The sequence below is a fragment of the Pyrus communis genome, chromosome 9 (genome assembly GCF_041283825.1).
Source record: "Pyrus communis isolate YQ-2024b chromosome 9, ASM4128382v1, whole genome shotgun sequence".
NCBI classification, from domain to species: domain Eukaryota; kingdom Viridiplantae; phylum Streptophyta; class Magnoliopsida; order Rosales; family Rosaceae; genus Pyrus; species Pyrus communis.
This window is the reverse complement of record NC_142573.1, coordinates 7,906,760-7,926,763: the sequence shown is the minus strand read 5'-3', so window position 1 is coordinate 7,926,763 and position 20,004 is coordinate 7,906,760. Positions and strand designations below refer to the sequence as shown.

General features: G+C 38.1%; 2 protein-coding genes across 2 annotated transcripts; one reads left to right on the top strand and one right to left on the bottom strand.

The window, feature by feature from the left end:
- The first annotated feature begins 1,857 nt into the window (after positions 1 to 1,857).
- On the top strand, positions 1,858 to 11,569 carry LOC137740467 (uncharacterized). Its single transcript, XM_068480328.2, has 22 exons — positions 1,858 to 2,055; positions 2,134 to 2,670; positions 2,778 to 3,046; positions 3,179 to 3,250; positions 3,433 to 3,567; positions 3,679 to 3,800; positions 4,121 to 4,285; positions 4,528 to 4,633; positions 4,846 to 4,951; positions 5,053 to 5,163; positions 5,325 to 5,488; positions 5,627 to 5,744; positions 5,920 to 6,144; positions 6,537 to 6,727; positions 6,845 to 7,012; positions 7,156 to 7,261; positions 7,413 to 7,550; positions 7,669 to 7,827; positions 10,490 to 10,699; positions 10,786 to 10,980; positions 11,063 to 11,134; positions 11,224 to 11,569. The coding sequence occupies exons 1-22, from the start codon at positions 2,008 to 2,010 to the stop codon at positions 11,380 to 11,382; spliced, it is 3,576 nt and encodes a 1,191-aa protein (XP_068336429.2). The 5' UTR covers positions 1,858 to 2,007; the 3' UTR covers positions 11,383 to 11,569.
- Positions 11,570 to 11,811: 242 nt separating this feature from the next.
- Positions 11,812 to 19,355, bottom strand: LOC137740846 (RNA recognition motif (RRM)-containing protein). Its single transcript, XM_068480651.2, has 4 exons — positions 19,058 to 19,355; positions 18,615 to 18,929; positions 14,004 to 15,244; positions 11,812 to 13,264 (listed from the first exon to the last, which is right to left on the bottom strand). Exons 1-4 carry the CDS (start codon positions 19,058 to 19,060, stop codon positions 12,103 to 12,105), a joined length of 2,721 nt encoding a protein of 906 aa, XP_068336752.2. The 5' UTR covers positions 19,061 to 19,355; the 3' UTR covers positions 11,812 to 12,102.
- Positions 19,356 to 20,004: the final 649 nt, after the last annotated feature.

The window sequence follows — 20,004 nt, the reverse complement described above, 5'->3', positions numbered from 1 at the left end:
TTTTTCTTTCCAAATATAGAAAGTTTGGAGTGTAGAATGAGATTTTTGAAGTGCCAATAACAATTCCCTTTTAAGTAAGTCACTTCATTTTTTGGTTCAGAGTCACTTCAAAAAAATTTCTTTGCACACTTATTTTCATACTCAGCGCACCTCTATTTGTTTATGTCTGTTAATTCTTTTTTGATAGATTCAATCTAAAAGTTAAAAATAAACACAGATGTGCACAATGAGAAAAAGAGTGCGAAAATCACTTATGCTTTATTATACCTGTCAAAAGGAGCCAACCATTATTTTAGTTTTTATTTTTTTTATACCTAATGCAGCTTGGACGATCCACATCTCAAGGTCAAGTGTTGATGACACATTGAGCTATCTATGTGGCTGAGAGCCCTCATAGGTCAGTAACGACGCGGCAATTATCAGAGAGACATTTACCAATAAGATAATAGCCTTTTAGAGACGTTGGCTACGCCAAATGCGTGAGCAATTCATTGTTCTCTTTCATTTTTTACATAACGGCACAATTATCTGAAAGACTCTTGACCAATAAGCTAATAGTTTGTCGGAAGAGCCCGCTATGGAAAATGCAGAAGCAACTTGTTGCTATCTTTCATTTTTAACGTAAACAACACAATTATCTGAAGCCCGCTATGGAAAATGCAGAAGCAATTGTCTTTCCTTTATGCCCGAGAGGAATCTCATTCACTCTAAACATAATTTACATCACCCACTGGCTATTAGTCTAGTAGTACCCCTCCTTCGAAGGTCCAAGTCCCTTCACACATAGATCCAAAAAATAAGAAGAATTTACACCACTTTCTAAGAGAGAAAGTAACTATGGTGGTACATTAAGAACAAGATAATGAAGGAAGAATACTTAGCCAAAAGGGTGAGCAATATGGTTGGAAGATCTCTTGTGGAAACATACAAAGGGTTCAAAGCTCTTCCAGTTGCCATATAGTTTGATTCGGAGTCCTTTCGTTGTTGTGTATAACGGTACATTTAAAATCATAAATGTAGTGACGTACGATAACACCTACCATTTCTACTTTACTCTTATTTCCTTTTCTCTAAAATTCAAGTATCACAGTTCTGCTCTCTTAAGGTCCTCAAGATGAAAATCTGTGAAAACCAAATGCATATTAACCACCAAATTCTAAAAGTTTGTTTAGGTCTAAAGGCTTAAAATATTTGACACTTAATAAATCAAAACTAACTTAAAATCCATGAACCAATAGAAAACTCTCATGTTTTGCTTTATTAAGTTGTCAAATATTTTAAGCTTTTTGGATCTAAACTAATATAGTTTTGTGACTAATATGCATTTGATCCTCACACGTTCTTAAAATGAAGACCTTAGGAGATCAGAACCGAATAATTTAATTTAAATAAAACCTTACGATTTGTTTTATTTTTATTCGAGTCATACTTATTCTAGGTTCAATTTCTGGCGTTGATGAATCACACGATAATGGTCAGAGGAAGGCTGAAATGCATCTGTCAGTCTTTCTGGTTCAAAGAAAATAGACTGTCGTGATGAAACCATCAGCTGATCTTTAAAAAAAAAAAAAACATGACTACTTTAAACAACTTGATTATATTTAAGTACGAACCTTCATGAGATATAATTTATCAACACTATCAAAGAACTCAATTTCATGGTATATATGAGGTATGGTAGTTATATTAGTTTATTTCTCCTTTCTAAATTTTGTTTACATAAGCTTATAAGTTAGGTCGAGACCAAAGGAGAGTTAGAAAATAGGGCAGACAAAAGCCTCCCTTCTTAAATTTTTATTTTTTCGAAAAAAGAAGAGAAAGGTGCCTTTTAGCGTTTTGCTTTTGAAAAAAAAACAAATAATAAAAAGTCTTAACTAGCCGTTGCAAGCCGAAACCCACCGACCTCTGCTCTCTCTATCTCCCTCGTCTCTTCTCTTTCTTCTTCCACCCTCTCTCTGCTCCCCTCAACTCTCTCTCTCTCTCTCTCTAACCCATAGCCCCAGCAAAATGTTCACCGAAGGCCTCGACGAGAGTTCAATCAAATGGATCAAACAGGTACCAAAATCCCGAAAGTTCATAAATTTTCAAAATTTTTGAGAATTCAATTTTCATTTTTCAGTTGAATACCTGCAGGGATCAGAAATGGAAGTGCAAGAACAACAGCAACAAACCCCACAAGCGATCCGGTCGCCTCTCGCAGAGAAACTCACTTCCGACGCATACCCAATATCGCCTCTGCGCTTCCGCACCAACAGCGGTGGCGGTGCTCCCGCTCTGCCTCCGCTCAAGTTCCACTCCGGCCTGCTCGCTTCTCACAGCTTGGTGGCTCCCTGTCTAAGCAGCGACGACGAAAACGACTATGAGGACGACAACGAGAGCGTGGATTATGTTTCGGATATGGGTTCGTCTGCCAATTACTTCGAGGAAGAGTCGAAGCCGACGGAACAGTATTATCAGGAAGAAGAAGAGGAGGTGTTTGGTTATAGGGATAAGCCTAGCACCGGGTTGAATAGAGGGTTGTTGAAGGAGGGTCTGAGGGTTGAATTGCCCGGAAATTGCAGAAGATTTACGGACGGTGAAGTGGGTTTCAAGAAGAGATGCCCCCCGAAAACTTCGACACCGGGTGCCGGCAATCAGCTCCTGAAAAGGGCTCAACTTCGAAATTTTAATGTAGGCCTTGATGCAAAATAATGATCTTTTTTGTTTTTGTTTAGTGGGTGTGTGCTTGTTTGTAATTTGAATCTTTTGTGGGTGATATTTTCAATTTTGTTTTGCAGGGCACTGCCCCAAGTGGTGATGAATGTGGTGTGCTCAGAGATTCAGCAGATTTGGGAACTCCGAGTGCACCTCCGATTTTTGAAATTGGGAGAGACGGGGCGGGTATTGATGATGAGATTCAAGGAGGGCCGGAAGTTTCTGAGGGGGTGAGAGAGAGCAATGCAGCTGAAAATTCGACCTGCCCATCAAGGGGATCCATGGGGTTTGATGGGAGTGTAGAGGGTTTAGCAGATTTGGATACTAGTTCTTTCAAAGCTTCTGGTGAAAGGTATTGAATAAAGAGTTGTTTTGCTCTTCTTGTTTTAGCATTTTATTTGGACTGTGACTTTCATTTGATTTCTCTACTTTCTCGTTTCGGGTTTTTGATAGTTCTTGCATGATTTGACATTGCGTTCTGCAGAATCAATAAAAGCATAGCTGGAGAAACAGAAACGAAAGCCAGACAATTAGACCATTCCTATTATAATACCAGGTGCTTCCACCATTGAATTTCATATGAAGACAGATACTTGTTTACTGTTACTTTCGATTTTGTGAAGTTTATTGCATGAAAAGATTCTGCACACATATTACTTTTGTCATTCTAACCCGAAGAGATTTTTTTTTAAAACTTTTTTTTTTTTTTTTCTATGGTATCTAATTGAATCATTGAAGTGGCCAATATGCCTGGCAAACCTTGGTTGCACACGAGGCATGTATACGCTTATGCCTACAAGCATGGGCAAGAGGCTGCACTGAGGCACCTGAATTTCTGCGTGACGAGTGTGTGGTTCTTCGGAATGCTTTTGGGTTAGCTACCTTTTCCTAACCCTAAATATTCAGTTCTTTTGAAGTTTCATGGCTGATGGCTAGTTCTCAGGGTTTGATTGGTCATTTAAGATTTACACTCTGATTAAACAGGCTAAACACATTTTTGTTGCAAGCCCGAGGAGCGCAGCCACTAGAAGCAAAGAGTAGTCGGAATGCAGAACAAAGTTTTGCTCCGAAAGCAAAGAAGGTGGTTGGAAAGATAAGAGTTGAAGGTATGATCTTATAAATGGGATAAGCTTATTAGTAATGTATTGAAGAATGGCTCAGAGTTAATCTCAGTTTAAGAAACATATCCACTGGATTTGGACATTAAAACTCTTTTACCAAAGTCATTTAATTTCTTTATTTACAACTGTTTTGGGAGGCCACAAGTATGAAATATTTTTTAAATATATCTTGACATTACTAGAAGGTTGCTAGCTATGCTAGCATAATTTAATCTAAGGGTTTTGTGTTTATTTTAGACACTAAGCTGATAAAAGTAGACAAAATAGTGTATTTGTAATTTGATGTAGTTTTTGAATGATGGCAGTGAAGAAACTTCGAGTAATACCCAGAAGGAAACTCAAGAGCACATATTCACAGCTAAGTGCAATTTACATACAAGCAGGGGCAGAATACATCCGACATGTTTCATCACTAGTAAAAACTGGCATAAATTCTTTAAAGTCATCGTCATTCTCAGTTACACCACAAGGTTGGAGCCATACGAAGAACCCTTTTTTTGTTTTTTCTCAAATTAAATTTTCTCCGAAGACTTAATATGAAGCCGCCATTTACTTTATATATTACGACCCCAGAAAATTATTGTTACTGGTTAGGATAAGTGAGAGATATATCAATGTGTAGCATCTCTTGGTGGATTGTTCGTAACTTATGTCTTTTGTATTTTATACTGAAATTAATGGATGATTGACTCCTATCTTATTGTGTGTGCAGAGCCACTTTCATGCATACTCAAACTTAGTAGTGCCACTGAAGATACTGAAGTAGAACCAAGTTCCGCAATTTGTTTGCACCCTGGAAGCGGTGATTACCATGTGTTGTAAGTTTCTGTTTTGCTTAAATCCTGGTGTCATGTTGGCATTTAACCCTCATTTTAATGGATATGCTGGTAACTTGTGTTGGTACTTGAAGTACTGTGGCATAGTCTAATATTCCAAAGTGTAGGTCCCTTTCAGGGGACTTTGGTCATGACTTGAGAGTTTCATGTGATGTTAAATGTGGAAAAGGTCTTACATGTCTATGCACTTTCAGTTTTCCAGAGAGTCAAGTGGATGCTCTTTTGGTAGAAGTTCAAGACACAAAAAAATTAGTCCACGGTCGAACTACAATTCCTATTTCATCCTTGAATGACAGCACCGTATGAATCCTTCCCCTATCATCCAACGTTGATTTGTTAAGGCAGAACAATATCTTTCTACCATCTGCATGTTATATTATGTGACTTTCTTAATTATGCAGAGTGATAAACTTCGTTGGTGGCCTTTATACCATGATGATCAAGAATGTATTGGAAAGATCCAGCTCAACATCGGTAGTATGATAACAAGTGATGAAGCTAATCATATCAAGGTCTCTTTTCTTCCAACTCAACTCGTCTAAGAAAATCTTGTCACAGACTCAGAAATGTCATTTCTTCTGTGTTCAGTCCAAGAATTTGGCTTTGTTATTTTTATTTAATCATCAAACTTGTAGGATAAGTGTTCTCACCTCTACTTTTTCACATATTATAGAGTGGACCGGTTGCAGAGACTCTAGCATATGATTTATTGCTGGAGGCTGCTATGCGGGCACAAAACTTTCATTCCCGGAACCTATGGTTGCATGGAACTTGGAAGTGGTTGTTGACTGAGTTTGCAGAATATTATGATGTTTCCCAGTCATACACAAAGCTGAGGTACGTAGCAAATGTACAATTTTTTAAATCTAATAAGTATCGATTTCTTTGTACGAAAATAAAACAAAGAAAGCACTATGATGCTCTTCTCTTTGTGATGGCTTGCATCGTATTTACATCCCTTTGGTTTCTTTGTAGATATCTGTTACATGTGATGAATGTGGCAACTCCGACAAAAGATTGCTTAGAGCTTGTGAATGAGTTACTTGTACCTATAATAAAGGCCAGGAGTCAGAAATGTTTGACAAGGCAGGAGGTAAAGTATGGTTGTGCAAAAGTGCAAGATTACTTGATACTAAATGTTTTGAACCAATTTGTTTTTCTTGGTATCTGTCCACTGAACACTAGGATTTTTTTTTTTTTGACTTTCCCTCTGAAATTAGTTTTAACTTCCTTTTGTTTCAATTGGATTTGTTCTTGCTTTCTTGCAGAAAAGTATACTGTTAGACTGTGAAAACCAAATTGAGAGTCTTTTGGCTAATGTTTTCGAAAACTACAAGTCATTAGATGAAGGGTCGCCCACAGGATTCACATCCTCATTTGGTCCAACCCCAGATTCTGCAGCACCAGCTCTAGCTCCTTCTGTACAAGTATACATGATCCTTCATGATATCCTCACTCTGGATGCCCAAACTATGCTGCGCAACTATTTGGAGGTACATGAATAATGTTAATAATTATCTTCTTACGTTTCCAAGACCGAACTTACATATATATGAACGTTTTTTATGAAGTTGGAGGTCTTTAGTTTTCTTATCCTCAAATATTTGATGACCTAACATGCAGATTCCAAGTGTTGGTTCATTACGGTCAATAAATTAGAGAGTTCATGGAATTAGAAAATACTTGGGAACATGCCCGTTATGCATATTAGAATACACTTGGGAACATGCACTTTTAGCTGCTTTTTTTTTTTTTTTTTCTAGAGGCAGTGTCCGTATGCAAATTTCCTGTATAACAACTCAACATATAACATGGATCGACGACTTCTTGGGTTTGTTTTGCGCTCAGGAAAATAGAGTTCTAAACCAAATGTATTTATTAACAGACAGCAGCAAAAAAGAGGTACCGAAAACATGCTCTAGACACTGATGAGTTTGTGTCAAGTAACTCTGAAGGTTTCCTTATGGACTCCATATCCATCTCAACGGCATATCTGAAAATGAAGAATTTATGTATAAATATACAAAAGGAAATTCAGGCAGACATCAAAATCCACAACCAGCATGTACTCCCCAGGTACAGGCCTTTGTCTTTTGCAACTAATACTGTGACTCATAGTTCAACATTACAGTTGGATCGATATAATAAAATTAGTGTGAAAATAAAATACTGACAAATCTTACTTATTTCTAGTTCAATTGATCTCTCGAATATAGCAGCTGCCATTTACAGCACTGAGCTGTACAACAGACTTCAAGCATTTCTTGCTGCCTTGCCTCCATCAGGTCCACTGCCACATGTAAATGAGCTTTTAATTGCAGTTGCTGAATTTGAAAGAAACCTTGAGTCATGGAACATAAGGTCTGTGAAAGAGATTTGGACCAAAATCCCTTGTAGCATACACTTGAATAAATTTTTGCGGTTTGATTTTCTTGAACGAAGTTTCTGTTGTTTTGTAGAGTATACTTTAAATAATTTCTCATTTCATGTTTTGCTTGCTTCAGTCCAGTGCAGGGTGGTGTTGACTCGAAGCATCTGTTTCACGATTACATAATGGTCTGGGTACAGGATATGCAACTTAACTTACTTGAACGTTGCAGGGCAGAAAAGGTATAACTTCGCTTCAAGAACTTTTCTATGTAGCATGCCATGTGTAGTCTATTCCTTGATGTTCTTGCTCATGTTAGTGCAAACTTCCACCGAAGGCAATTGTTCAACTGAGGAACTGTGTGTAACTAACGAGATCTGAATAATGATTCAGGTGCCATGGTCTGGTGTGTCAACAAATAGTTCCACCTCACCATTTGCTGAGGATATGTATGAGAATATCAGAGAGACCCTTATGCAATACGAGGTGGTACTCAATCGATGGCCTCAATACTCCTTGATTTTGGAACAAGTGAGTTCTCATCTCATCGTATAGTATTATCAAAGAGCTTTCAGGAATGCCTCTCTCTTCCCCCCGCCCGGATTCAGCCCTATACATTCATCTAAGCTGTTTTGTTGGCTCTGTGCAGGCTGTAGCTAATGTCGAAAGAGCAATCATAAAAGCTTTGGAGAAACAATATAACGATATCTTGACTCCATTGAAAGATGGTATCCAAAAGAGGCTTAATATGCAGGTCCAGAAGCTGACAAGAAGACAATCAGTCACAATCTACACCGTTCCTAGTCAGGTGAGTTCTCCAATTGCAAATTTTCCCATGCAATGTGATGAATTAGATGTTGTAAATATAGGGATTTGGTTCGTCTTTTGGTTAGAGTCCTATTTTGTTTAGGAAAGCTAAGGTGCACATATTCTTGTTCTCCAATGATTAGGAAATAATTAAAGTTTTCTTGCACAGTTAGAATAGGAATCCTAGAAGCAGATTTGGAATAAGAAAGGAAGTGTACTTTCCTATCCCAAATAGATTAGGAAACCTAATGAGATTATAGAAGCATAAACCACACCTTATACTTATAAATAAGGGTGCGGGAAGGGCCGATAAGTAGTAGAAACCTAGAGAGGCAGTCGAAAGAAAGAGAAGGATTAGTTCCAAGGAAAAACCAGGAAGATAGTTGAGAGCAAGAGAGGGTTTAGTTCTTGGGTTTGCGAAAGTGATGTATACTCTATCATTAATCAAAGAAGCCGTGATTTTTCTACCTAGAGAAATCACAACTGGACATAGGCAAAACTTCTACCGAACCAGTATAAGTCTTGTGTGTCCCTAGTTATTCTCTATGTTGCTAAGTTTAGTCTATCTCCGGATACATCAAAGAGCGAGATCTAAAGGGGAGTCAAACTCTAACAATTGGTATGAAGAGCTTGGTTCAAAGTGTTCTGCAATGGCAAGAGGAAAGGAGGCCACAGACCTAGGAACCTTAAGGCCTGTGTTAAAACCTTTTGATGGCAAGGATGACTTCACGGACTGTCAAAGGATGATGAAGAACGTATTGATACAGTAGGAGTTGGATGATGCACTTCTTGGTGAAAAGCCTACAACCATGACAGAAGAGACATGAACCAAGATTCTCAAGAAGGCCAAGAGCTCCATCGAGATCCATCTCACGAAATCGGTTAAGTCTTACATCATAGAAACGTGATTGAAGGTTTATATGGGCAAAACCATGTCCAATAAACTATTTTTTCAAGGATGAACTATTCGGGCTTCAACTGGAAGGAGAGCTGTATTTACCAGAGAATTGGAGGTTCCAATCTTATTGCATGATTACTTAACAGGGGGATTCACTGCAGCTTGAGAATGTAATTCAAGCCCTTAATCATATGCTAAACTCAAAGATATAACTAGAAGCTCTTAAGGCTTTTATGCCAAAGCAAATGAGAGGGGGCGCGAAAAAACAACGGAAGAGAAGAACAACAACATGGGTAGGTCAAGATCCAAGAAGAAAAAGAAAAAAAATGAAGGTTGCTTCGAATGTGATTCTGCCGATCATTGGAAGAGTCGCAAGATGGAAAGAGAATGAAGCCAAAATGGAAGGTATTTAAGGTTCAGCTAGCGCAGTCGCCAAAGAAGAGAGTGATAGGGAGATTCTTTCGGTACATCAGGCTCCAAGGATTTCACAAAATAGATTTTGGATACTAGATACAAATTTCGTATGTGTGTAGTAAGAGAACGGTTTAATACCTGCAAGAAGGTCAGCATCAGAGAAGTTTTAATGAGGGATGATTGACCATGTCCTATAAATGGATCGGCTGACCATGTCCTATAAATGGATCGGCTGACCATGTCCTATAAATGGATCGGCACTGTTAGAATCAAGTTGTTTGATGGAGTGATAAGGACTTTGGGGAACATCATATATGTCCCTGGATTGAAAAAGAATTTGATATTCTTGGGCAGTTTAGACAAGCCCGGCTACGATAGTTGGGGGTGCAGCCGTTTCCACAAAGTAGGTAGACAAAGCAAGGAGCCGACTGCATTCACTCAGAGGTCTAGGGTCCTGCGCTAACTAAATCCAACTGTGGATCTAGGTAGTTTGTTACTTTTATGGATGATTTTTCAAGAAAGTTTGAGTTTATTTCACGAAGCAGAAATCCGAGGTTTTAGCAAAGTTCAAGGAATGGAAAACAGAAACCGAAGAAAGAAAGGGATTAATTCTAGGGTTTGCAAAAGTACTCCATTATGAACCAAAGAAGCTGTGATGTTTCTATCCGTAGAAATCACTACTTGGCATAGGAAAAAGTTATGCTGGGCCAACATAAATCTTGTGTGTTTCTAGTTATTCTCTATATTGCTAAGTTTAGTCTATTGCCGGATACATCAAAGAGCAACATTTAGAGGATAGTCAGAATTCTAACAGTAACTCGGTCACTCACACTCACAGATATACATGCCCTTTATGCAAAGGGATCTCCTTTTTTTTTTTTTTTTCAAAAAAAATGGGGATTAGTTGTAGGACCCACTCCACACCGAACTTCAACGATCTGAACTGTTTATTTTATAAGTCTCAATTCATAAATCATTCTTACAAAAATTCAATTTAATCCAAAACTATTTGCCTATTTGATTATCACGATGAAATTTCATTGTTTCTTATAGAACAAAGTTAATTTCTTTGGACTCAATAATTTTCTTAAATATTTCCGATTCGGCTAATATTTTGGATGATCTTTGAGGTGCAACTTGAAAAATAGACGGTTTGGATCATTGAAGTTCAATGTGGTGTGAGCCCCACAACTAATCCCCATTTAAAATAAAAACAAATAGGGATCTCTTCCCTAAAGGCATTCCTAAACCCTAAACCATAAAGGCATCCCTCCCACACTGATACATTTATATGTCGCTGTTGCATACACTAACATGTTTATGGATCTTATCGATATCTTGTATTCCCCAGCTCGGAACTTTTTTAAACACCGTGAAGAGAATTCTTGATGTCCTTCATTGTAAAGTAGAAGACATCTTAAAGTCTTGGGCATCTTTTCTTCCTGCCATGGGCGATAACAAGAAGTCTCTGTTCGGGGAGCAGATGAATGGCATCACAGTTCTCTTGAGAACAAAATACAAAAATTACTTGCAGGCAACCGTAGGGAAGCTTCTCAGCAATGTAAGTCTATTCCTCTTGTTCAAATACTTGAACTTCCGTCCAACGGGTAAAAACTAGCAACGGTTTCTCATATATGATTGCTTCAGGTGCAAGCTAACCGTAATACAACGCTGAAAAGGATTCTAGAGGAAACAAAGGAAGATGATGGAGAGGCTGAGGTGCGTGAAAGAATGCACCCGCTGAGTTCACAGCTTGTCGACTCCATCTCCAACTTGCATGAGGTCTTTACAAGCAAAATATTTATCGCAATTTGTCGTGGATTCTGGGATAGAATGGGACAGGTAAATAGAGAGACCTGTATTTCGCACAACCATTACTTTTAAATCTTCTTAACGCTGACACATTTCGATTCTTCTGTACTAGATCGTTTTGAAATTCCTTGAAGGCAGGAAGGAAAACCGAGTTTGGTACAATGGATCTTATTATGCTCTCGGGGTAAGTAGCGTCAGATTGAAATCGTACTTGGTTGGCGCAAGAGGCAACTCATTGCAGTACCTTCTATTCTCACTATGCTTTGTCTGCAGATATTGGACGATATGTTTGCTTCCCAAATGCAGCGTCTACAAGGCAACGCGCTGCAAGAGAAAGATCTTGAGCCCCCTCGTTCAGTAATCGAAGCCCGATCAATTCTCAGCAGGGATACAGAAAACGCTACAGATGCATCGACCTACTTCTACGTTTAGCCGGATGTCTCATGTATTCGGGCTTGATGAGCTGCTGTCAGAATGCCTATATTTGTAGCACGAATGTATAGTGCACAAGTTCTATAGTATTAGTATTCATTCATTCTTATTCATTTTGTAATTTGACTTTGCATTAAAAGTCTTCATATCAATAAAGGCAATACAATTTTTATAGTCTCTCTTCAAATTCTGCCTTGTTCTTCATTCCTTTTCCTTTACTACTGGTCTTTTCTTCTAATCTCACTATGTAACTGGGAGGAAGAAAAACGGGTTCCCGCGATTAACAAAAACATTACATAAAACAAGTTTACAAGTGTTCCTGCACAATTGAGTCTTGTTTGCAGGGCTGCCGTATTGACGACTGTGAAAGAGATGCCCTATACGGCAGCCCTGCAGAAGAATATCTAACATATGAAAGAAAAAAGGACATAAATATAAAGTAGCTATCAAATGTAGCTGTTAACTTTCTTCAATTCTGTCAATATAGAATGTAGATGAGTAGCATGACCCCATTCGAGTCATTGGACAAAACAAACCAATAAGCATCAAACTGCATGAACCCAACAGTAAAAATAAGAAAGAACAGGATTTACATCAAACTATAGGAAAATCAAAATTCATGTGCAACTGCACTGCGTTAGGGGTGTTGAATTTCGAATTTTATCCGTCACTCACTCTCAAAAAATAGATGAGACCAGCACGATCATATTCCAGTCCTGGTCAACTTCCTTTCCCTTGGATTTGCTGAAGAAGAGCTGCTGCCAACTGTAATGTCGCTTGCAGGCGTTTCTGTGGATCTGTTTCTACTGCTTCATTTGTACTAGTGCTTTGCAGTTGTTGGTTTCCCTGAACCGCTGTTTGGACATTGTGAGGCGTTGCAGGCACAGTTGATACCTGCTGTTGCCGCTGCTGCAACTGTTGGACTTGACCAAACTGAGATGTTGACGGCAGCGAATTCACCTCATTATTCTGCATACCAAATGTCTGGGATGTCCTTGGAATGTTATCAGACTCATACATTTTGTTTCTTTGACTAAAATCTTCTCCGGTAGCTGGATTTGGAGTTCTCGCAGACTGCCTCTGCTGCTGCCCAAGAGATGATGCCAATTGTGCAAGTTGCTCAGGTTGCAGGGAATCAGACGGCACAGATGAAGAGCCTGGAGATTGGATTTCCTGCTGTGACGAATGGCTGTTTCGAATACGAGAAATTCCACCTGGAATGCTCGACTGTTGTGCTTCCCTTTGCATGACCCTATGCTCCTGAAAAATAGAATCAATGGAACGATTGGGCATTTGGGTTGGTTTATTTCTAGTATCCGTAATTGAGTTTTGCGGCTTGTGTGAAGACCAGTTTTGCCCCAATGCAGGGCTTTCCATATGATGTGGATACTCATGCCTGCTCTCGTTGTAAGAATCAGATCCATTTCCAACACCATAAGCTGAACCTGTAAATGACACTGGTGGAGCTGATGTAAATGAATGAATAGATTCTGAAGGTGTTGATGGCTTTGTATATGATGTATCCCCAGGCAATGACAATAATCTCGTATCTTTTCTTTCGGGTTGTTGGTGTACCGATCCAAAATTGGAACTAGGATTTTCTAACCTCAAAACAACACCAGAGATGCTGAGTTTCCCTGGTACCTTCAGCACTTTCTCTGAGAAGTCTGACGGGGGCACAAGAAACAAGGTATTCTTGTCATCTAACTTAGCAACGGCTGCTCTCTGCTTTTCCCCAAGATAATGCATAAATTCATTGTAGTATCCAATATCAGCATCACTTTGTGGGGCAAAGAACACAACCCAAGCACTTGCTGCTTGATAGTAATGCTTTGAAAGCATGTCTAGACCAGTCCTTGCAGTACAATCCAAAAATTCAGGCCTGCAGCAGAACATTGGTGCTAATAATGGATTAGATCAAACAGTATCATGTGTGACGAAACATTAGAAAAAAATTATTTTGTTTTCAGAGCAGATGAATCTAGTCTATCTAGATTGCACCATGTAGTTTGAATCAGACATACATGAATACCAATAATGTTATAATCACGATGCGGGCTGCCAAAGGGAATTAGACCAAACCACTCGACAAAATTACAAAAAGGATTCGATTGTATAGTCTCTACTAATCTATCAATGTAGCTGAAAATGAGATGATTCTGAAATTCAATAAAATTGGGTCACCTACAGATAATCCTCTTCTTACTGGGGAAAAAACAACGAAAAAGCAAATTAAAACTGTTGCAGCTAATGTTCTGATTATTTGATACATCAGCCGAAATACCAGGCAGTCACAGTTTTGTGAACTCTCAAATACACGGAAAATTAACTGGAACTCTTCCATTTCTGACACATCTAAGTAATTTGTTATGATGTTGATAACAAAAATGCATACTGTGCATTAATAGAAATGGCGTGTTACTGACAGACACGCAACAAGCAAGAATTTATAGTAATCAGCTACTGTTAAAGATAAATGACAACAGGCAATAGGTAAATATAGCCTTTTCACATTCTTGATTCTATTCACTCTACTCTCTTTTTATCCGGAGAATGATTCTGTTCAATTCATCACGCAAGTAACCAGAAATTGACTTGTGCAAAAATATTTTACTACTTACAAAGTGAAGTCAAGGAGTTTGCCCACAGGAAAGCAACGAGCATTACAGACAGGAGTTCCTCCCTTTGCTATAGTCCCTTCCCATTTCCACACATTGAAAGAAGGCCGATCTGGTTCAGGAGTGAACCTTCTCCTATCAACAGGATTTGCTAGCTGAGAACCCGAGCTCACCTGAAAATCATCATAAGATTCTTTCCAGCGGTCACCCCTTTCTTCTAGAGCTGGAGGTAAACTCATTGGTCGATCAGGGATCTGGTTGTAACCAAATGGCCCACCCTCAAAGTTTCTATTGGAACTGTCAGCTTGGGGAAAATCAGAGTATGACCTAGAAAAGCCATGTCTTTCTGGGTTGTAGTCAGACTGGGGATACTCTGGAAACTCTTTGTTCGAAAGAAAAGACTCCGTCTTCAATTTCTTGGCCCCATTAAAGAAATGAATATCTTCTTGCAAGTCCCATGGCTCTTCATAAGGTTGACTTGTCTGAGGAAATCTCTGTGAATAATCATTTAAATGAGTATATTTCTCTCTTTTAGGACTACCCCGAGGATCATACATATCTTCTGATAGTCCTAGTTCAGACCTCATTTCCTTGTATCTCCTCTGTTCAAACATATTGTTTTCACCTCTCCATAAATTGCCCTTCCGCTTAAAACCATAGGGATCAGAATCACCAGCATCAAAATCTGGAAAATAATGAGGAGATCTGATGCTGGGATTACCTGTGAAGCTCCCAAATTTCGTGTCCTCTTGAAAATTCTCAGATGATCCTGAGCGACCATTCACCTGAAAATGAGGGGATGGAGGGACACTCATTGAATTCCTTCCACTGTTAGCTGAGCCTGTTTCACTCTTTGCAAAGCAAATATGCACCCGGGGATTTCCAAATAATTTTCCCTGAAGAGCTTCTTTCGCTCTGCACGCTGACACTTCACTCCTAAATCGAACAAAAGCATAAGTACGACCGGGGAATGCAGTGATCTTCTCAATCTCACCAAACGGTGAGAAAGCTTTCCTTAATATCATTTCATCCACCTTCAATAAAGCAGGAAAACCTATCCATAAAACAGCACTAGGCTCTGCATTCTTATCACTCATATTGGATTTTTCCTGATAAAATTGCTCAGGACTATCCTGGCGTGCTCTAAACTCCCTTTGATAAAAAGGTGATCCTCTTGGAGCTGTACGTTGTTCGTCTCTACGTTGGGAGTAATCTTCTTCACGCGATGGTGCTGATGATTTATCCTGTGATAAGAGATTTATCAAAGTAAGAACAAAACAAGCTTATATATGGACGAATGTAGGTTGACTTTAACTTTGTATCATTAATACTGTCCTGTTTTGTTGATCTTGAAAGAAATATTAAAGTTTACTACCAACTCTCCAACTGGAACAAACAGGTTCAATCACATAAAGATTACTCCGATGACCAATATATCTTGAACATCCTTCTCAACTAGATCATGCATTACGGTCCTTACAGTGAATCTAATTATATTCAACATTAATGATTCTGTTGTTCAGTTTCTATTTTTCATTTTGGAGGAAGCTATTAAACTATAACCATTTTAAGCATCCTCGCTAAATTTGCTCTCCACAGATTCTGTTTTACTTCTACATTATTAAGTAATTAACAAGCCTCATTTTGCAAATTATTTGGAAAGTATAGTGTAGTAGACACACAACAAAAAATTTCAAACAAAGGCTGATGAACAACTTACTACAAGATGCACTCAAACATTGGAAAACACAGAACAATGCTGCTTCACACACAAAATTAAGCATGCTAAGGCAACTGCTAAATGTGTCTCATTATTCAAATCAGAATCACAGATAGATATCTCAGCACAAGAAGTCTACAAGAACATAGTACATCTAAGTACTGTGAATAACATTCTATGACTCGAAACACTGTAAATCATGCTAGCAAGAGTACGCAAATACTTGGTCAATAACGGTTACAGATTTTTCACTGAGGGCAACAATCAAGATTGCGAAACCATTAAGAACTGCAGGAATTTAACACTGTTGGCCTGGATCAAATTAGTGAACAATAAGAGAAAGCCGAAAGTGCTTTAAACTACATTGGCCTCCCAAGGCCAAGATTGTAAACACAGGCAAATATCTCGCAAGACATGCTTTTATCTTGGGAATTAAGTAATGTGCTCAGATGTTCCAACCTGAAACGAGACTTCAATGTGCTCCACCTGTACTGATGTACTAAATGGTACACGCCTTATTTCAACTCACATGAATCCATCTTAGATAAGTTCTCAGAACATAAAAGAATAACTGCTCTAAGGCTAGCCTGAGATATGTATTACAATCATAATTGATACGGAAACAAAAGCTGAAGATAATGGAGGTACAGCAGTAATCTAAAACATGAAGAATCCAGTTGTTACATTAAAATAGTGGATTGGATTTTCACGACAGACTTACTTTTCTTTTTATTTGAGAAAGAAAGAAGTGAAATGTAGATTGCACGAACTCTATTATCAGTAACGATTGTGATGCATCATTCATAAGATCGAAAACGTGAAGGAAGCTCTGTTCTCACTGCTGCATATTTTTAACAGATAATGAATGTTGGAAGTGTGAATTAGACAAAGATTTCTAATCGTTTGCATGCAATCTGCTGTCGTTGGTTGTTCTGCATTTGAATCTGATATATGGGAGCACGCTTGAAAAGATTCTAAACATAATATGCAATTCTGAGCGCCATAGCATCATCAAGTTTTTATAGCATATTACCATACATATGAATCATTAATTCAAACACTAATCAGTGGTTGAGGAGTTGCAGAATATGAATAGCCAACACATGCAGGACATTGGTCTTATCCCAAGAAGCTTTCTTCCCCTTGTGATCTGAGCTACATCATCCAAATAGGATGCTTCTAACTACTGCATATTACATAAACAAAATTTGGGGGTGGGCTGGATCTTTCTTTAAACATGCCAAATGCATTGAGGATAAGAATCCATTTCCAAGTCTTTCATGTTTTCACTGAACCCGGCCCAGTCTTGCAGCATGCATCAACTCAAATTGTTTTTATTTTATTAATTGAGTTACACTGTTACTGGGGATACTCGCAGAGGTTGCATAGCAAAATATTATTTTACCCTTGCAAGAGCAAGAGGAGGTGACTAATTATGCTTGTTGTTCAATGGGTTTTAATTTTTTGCTAGTCATACGATCATTTTGATATGATAAATTAGAATTTCAATGTCTCTTTTTAATCGTGAGAACTATTATCTAATATATATGGTCACAACTATTTTAAAAAGGTCATTAAGAATTTCTTAAGTTGCAAGGTAGATCGTAAACGATTATGAACAAGAGAGGAAAATTAACAGACAACACAGAAAGTAACAAATGGTGAATTCAACCATGCGTATTTTAAAGTTCAACGACAAATGTATTGAACTGCAGATCTGATGCTATTTGCTAAAAGCTCTAACACTTGAGTATTAAACAGATTGATTCCTGAAACCTTTGTCTTGTATGGGCACTAGTCCTACCAAACATAATCTTGACCAATCTCTCAATGGTGGGAACATTAACAAGTTCTTTAGATTTCTCCCACCTGTCTCTTGATAAAATAGATGAAATTTTAGTTTGGGTTTGATAATCGTCCTTTTCTTTTATTTAGTACATTGCATCCCTAACAGGCAGTGGGCTAACAATCACAACTACATTGAAAATTGCTGGTTCAGCATTCAAACCCACCCAACTATAAACACCAGCATAGTTTATGAAATGTGCATTATGACTCCAGATAGACAATAAGAATGACAGTAAGAATTGATAAAAGGGAAAAAATGGTGTGCTGTGCCCTTCTTTATTAAGTAGTGATAAATTACTTATGGGAGGTTTAAGAGACGCTAGCCATGGCGTAAATGTCGCTGCATTCAACATATTTTGCAGTTAAATTAAACCTCAACTAGTCCAACTTGTAGATGGCTTCCAGCTACTCTTATGGAAAGATACAAGGAAAAAGAATTTCCAAGGGCTGTCATCCTTCATAGATAGGTATGCAACCCATAATTATTATGTTACGTCACAAGTTTTGTCATTAAACATTTAGAAAGAAAAGAGCTTTTGGGTTGCATCCCCTTGCATGTGTTTCACCTTCAAAGAATTAATCTTGAAAGTTCAAATGTGGAATGCTAGGAATGGTCACGACGAAAACCATGGAATGAGCAGAGGACAAGCCCCTCAATTTAGCCTTACATGTGCTCCCTATTAAAATAAAGGGACTTATATTTTTGTTGTTGTACACATTAGCACTGCATGTCAGCTTTATGATTATGCTGGAAAGAAGTATCTTATACTTACGGATTTAATAATTTTTGTGGAATGTGGCATTGTTATAATCATTATGCATTTTTCATGGAGCATTTTGATTAGCTGATTAGACATCATAATTCGGTAAACTGTGGAATACATTCTTGCTCAAACTCAAAGATAACGGAACAAGACAACTACCATGGCCTTCGATTCAGATAACCAACTTATATTATACACACACATACTCAGTGCACACTTACAACATCGCATATATTTACAACAAAGATAGAAAAATAGCATCTTGAATAAAAAGTAACTAACCGCCTTGGTAAACTCGATCCTCAGAGGGTTGCCCGCAACAAGAAGACCCTGGAGGGAATCCATGGCAGCGATTGCATCGTCTTCCCCCTTGAACTTAAGAAAGGCATAACTCCGGCCGGGATGGAAGGCTACGCTTTCTAGCTCTCCAAACTGCAGAAAGGGATTAACGAGATCTTCCTCCACGACACTATGAGAAAGGTTCCCAACCCATAGGTTCCTGGACGGCGGAGCTTTCCCACTTTTGGAATCCAACCGCCGCAGCCCATGCCCACCGCGACTCTCCGGAAACCGGTCCCTACCTCCAACTCGACCCGCCTAATCATCCAAAAACCGAAAATCCGAATCAAAGACAAAGCACAGTAAACAATGAACTAGCACGACGATTTTATCGAAAAAATAAAAACTTCTACGGTTTTGAGATTGAATTGATCGGAAACACTTACCATAGTAACTTTACGGTGATTCCGGCGACGCTTTTGGAATGTGAATCGATCGAAGTCCAATGCCTTCTGAAATTCTTCAATCTACTTGGAGCAGTGAAAGATTGGAGAAGATAGTAGGAAATCTCAGTGACTGAACTCTGCCACTCGCTTGTTCTTCTTCTCAGCCTCTCCAAGTTTACAGTTTTATAATTAGGGTTTTGGAATTGGGATTTTTTGATAGGGTAGAATTCCCCGGGCCGCGGTAAAGTGGGCGATGATGATGATTTTTTTTAATTATTTTATTTTATTTTTGTCGAAGGAGTGTGTGGTGATGATTGGGCACGTCGTTACCAAGAATGGGTGTCCTGTACTCAACTGAAAACGGAATTGTAAGATACGGGGCCAATTGGTAAATAAGGCTAAATATAAAATGTCCTTTTCACCCTTAAATATTACAAAATGGAAAATGGTAGCCATGCATCCTGTTGAATTGAACTCATGCACAACCCCTGTTCAATTTAATGTATTGTTTTCGTTTGATTTATTTAAGATACCTATTAATAAAATTATGTTTATCAATTAAAATTATATGAAATTATTATTCTAATTTTCTCATCAAAGCTAAACAAAATTAAAAGGTATGTCAATTTAGTAATTACATACCACTCAAATTTTCAATTTTTTACACGAACCTCACAGTCAGATAAACATAATAGATTTATTTAAAAAATAAAATGAAAAATGGAGGAGGTTTTTTTTTTTTTTTAATTTTATTTTTTAACTCACGTCTCCACACCCCTTCTTCAAAGTTTCACGGCCAATATATATATATATTTTAGTTTTTTTTTTTTTTAAGAAGTGATATAAATATTTTTATACAAAATAGACAAATTTAATTACACACGTATAACGTGTGTGGATAGACTAGTTAAATATGATGATTACAAGTAAAGAGGAGTAAGTGAGAG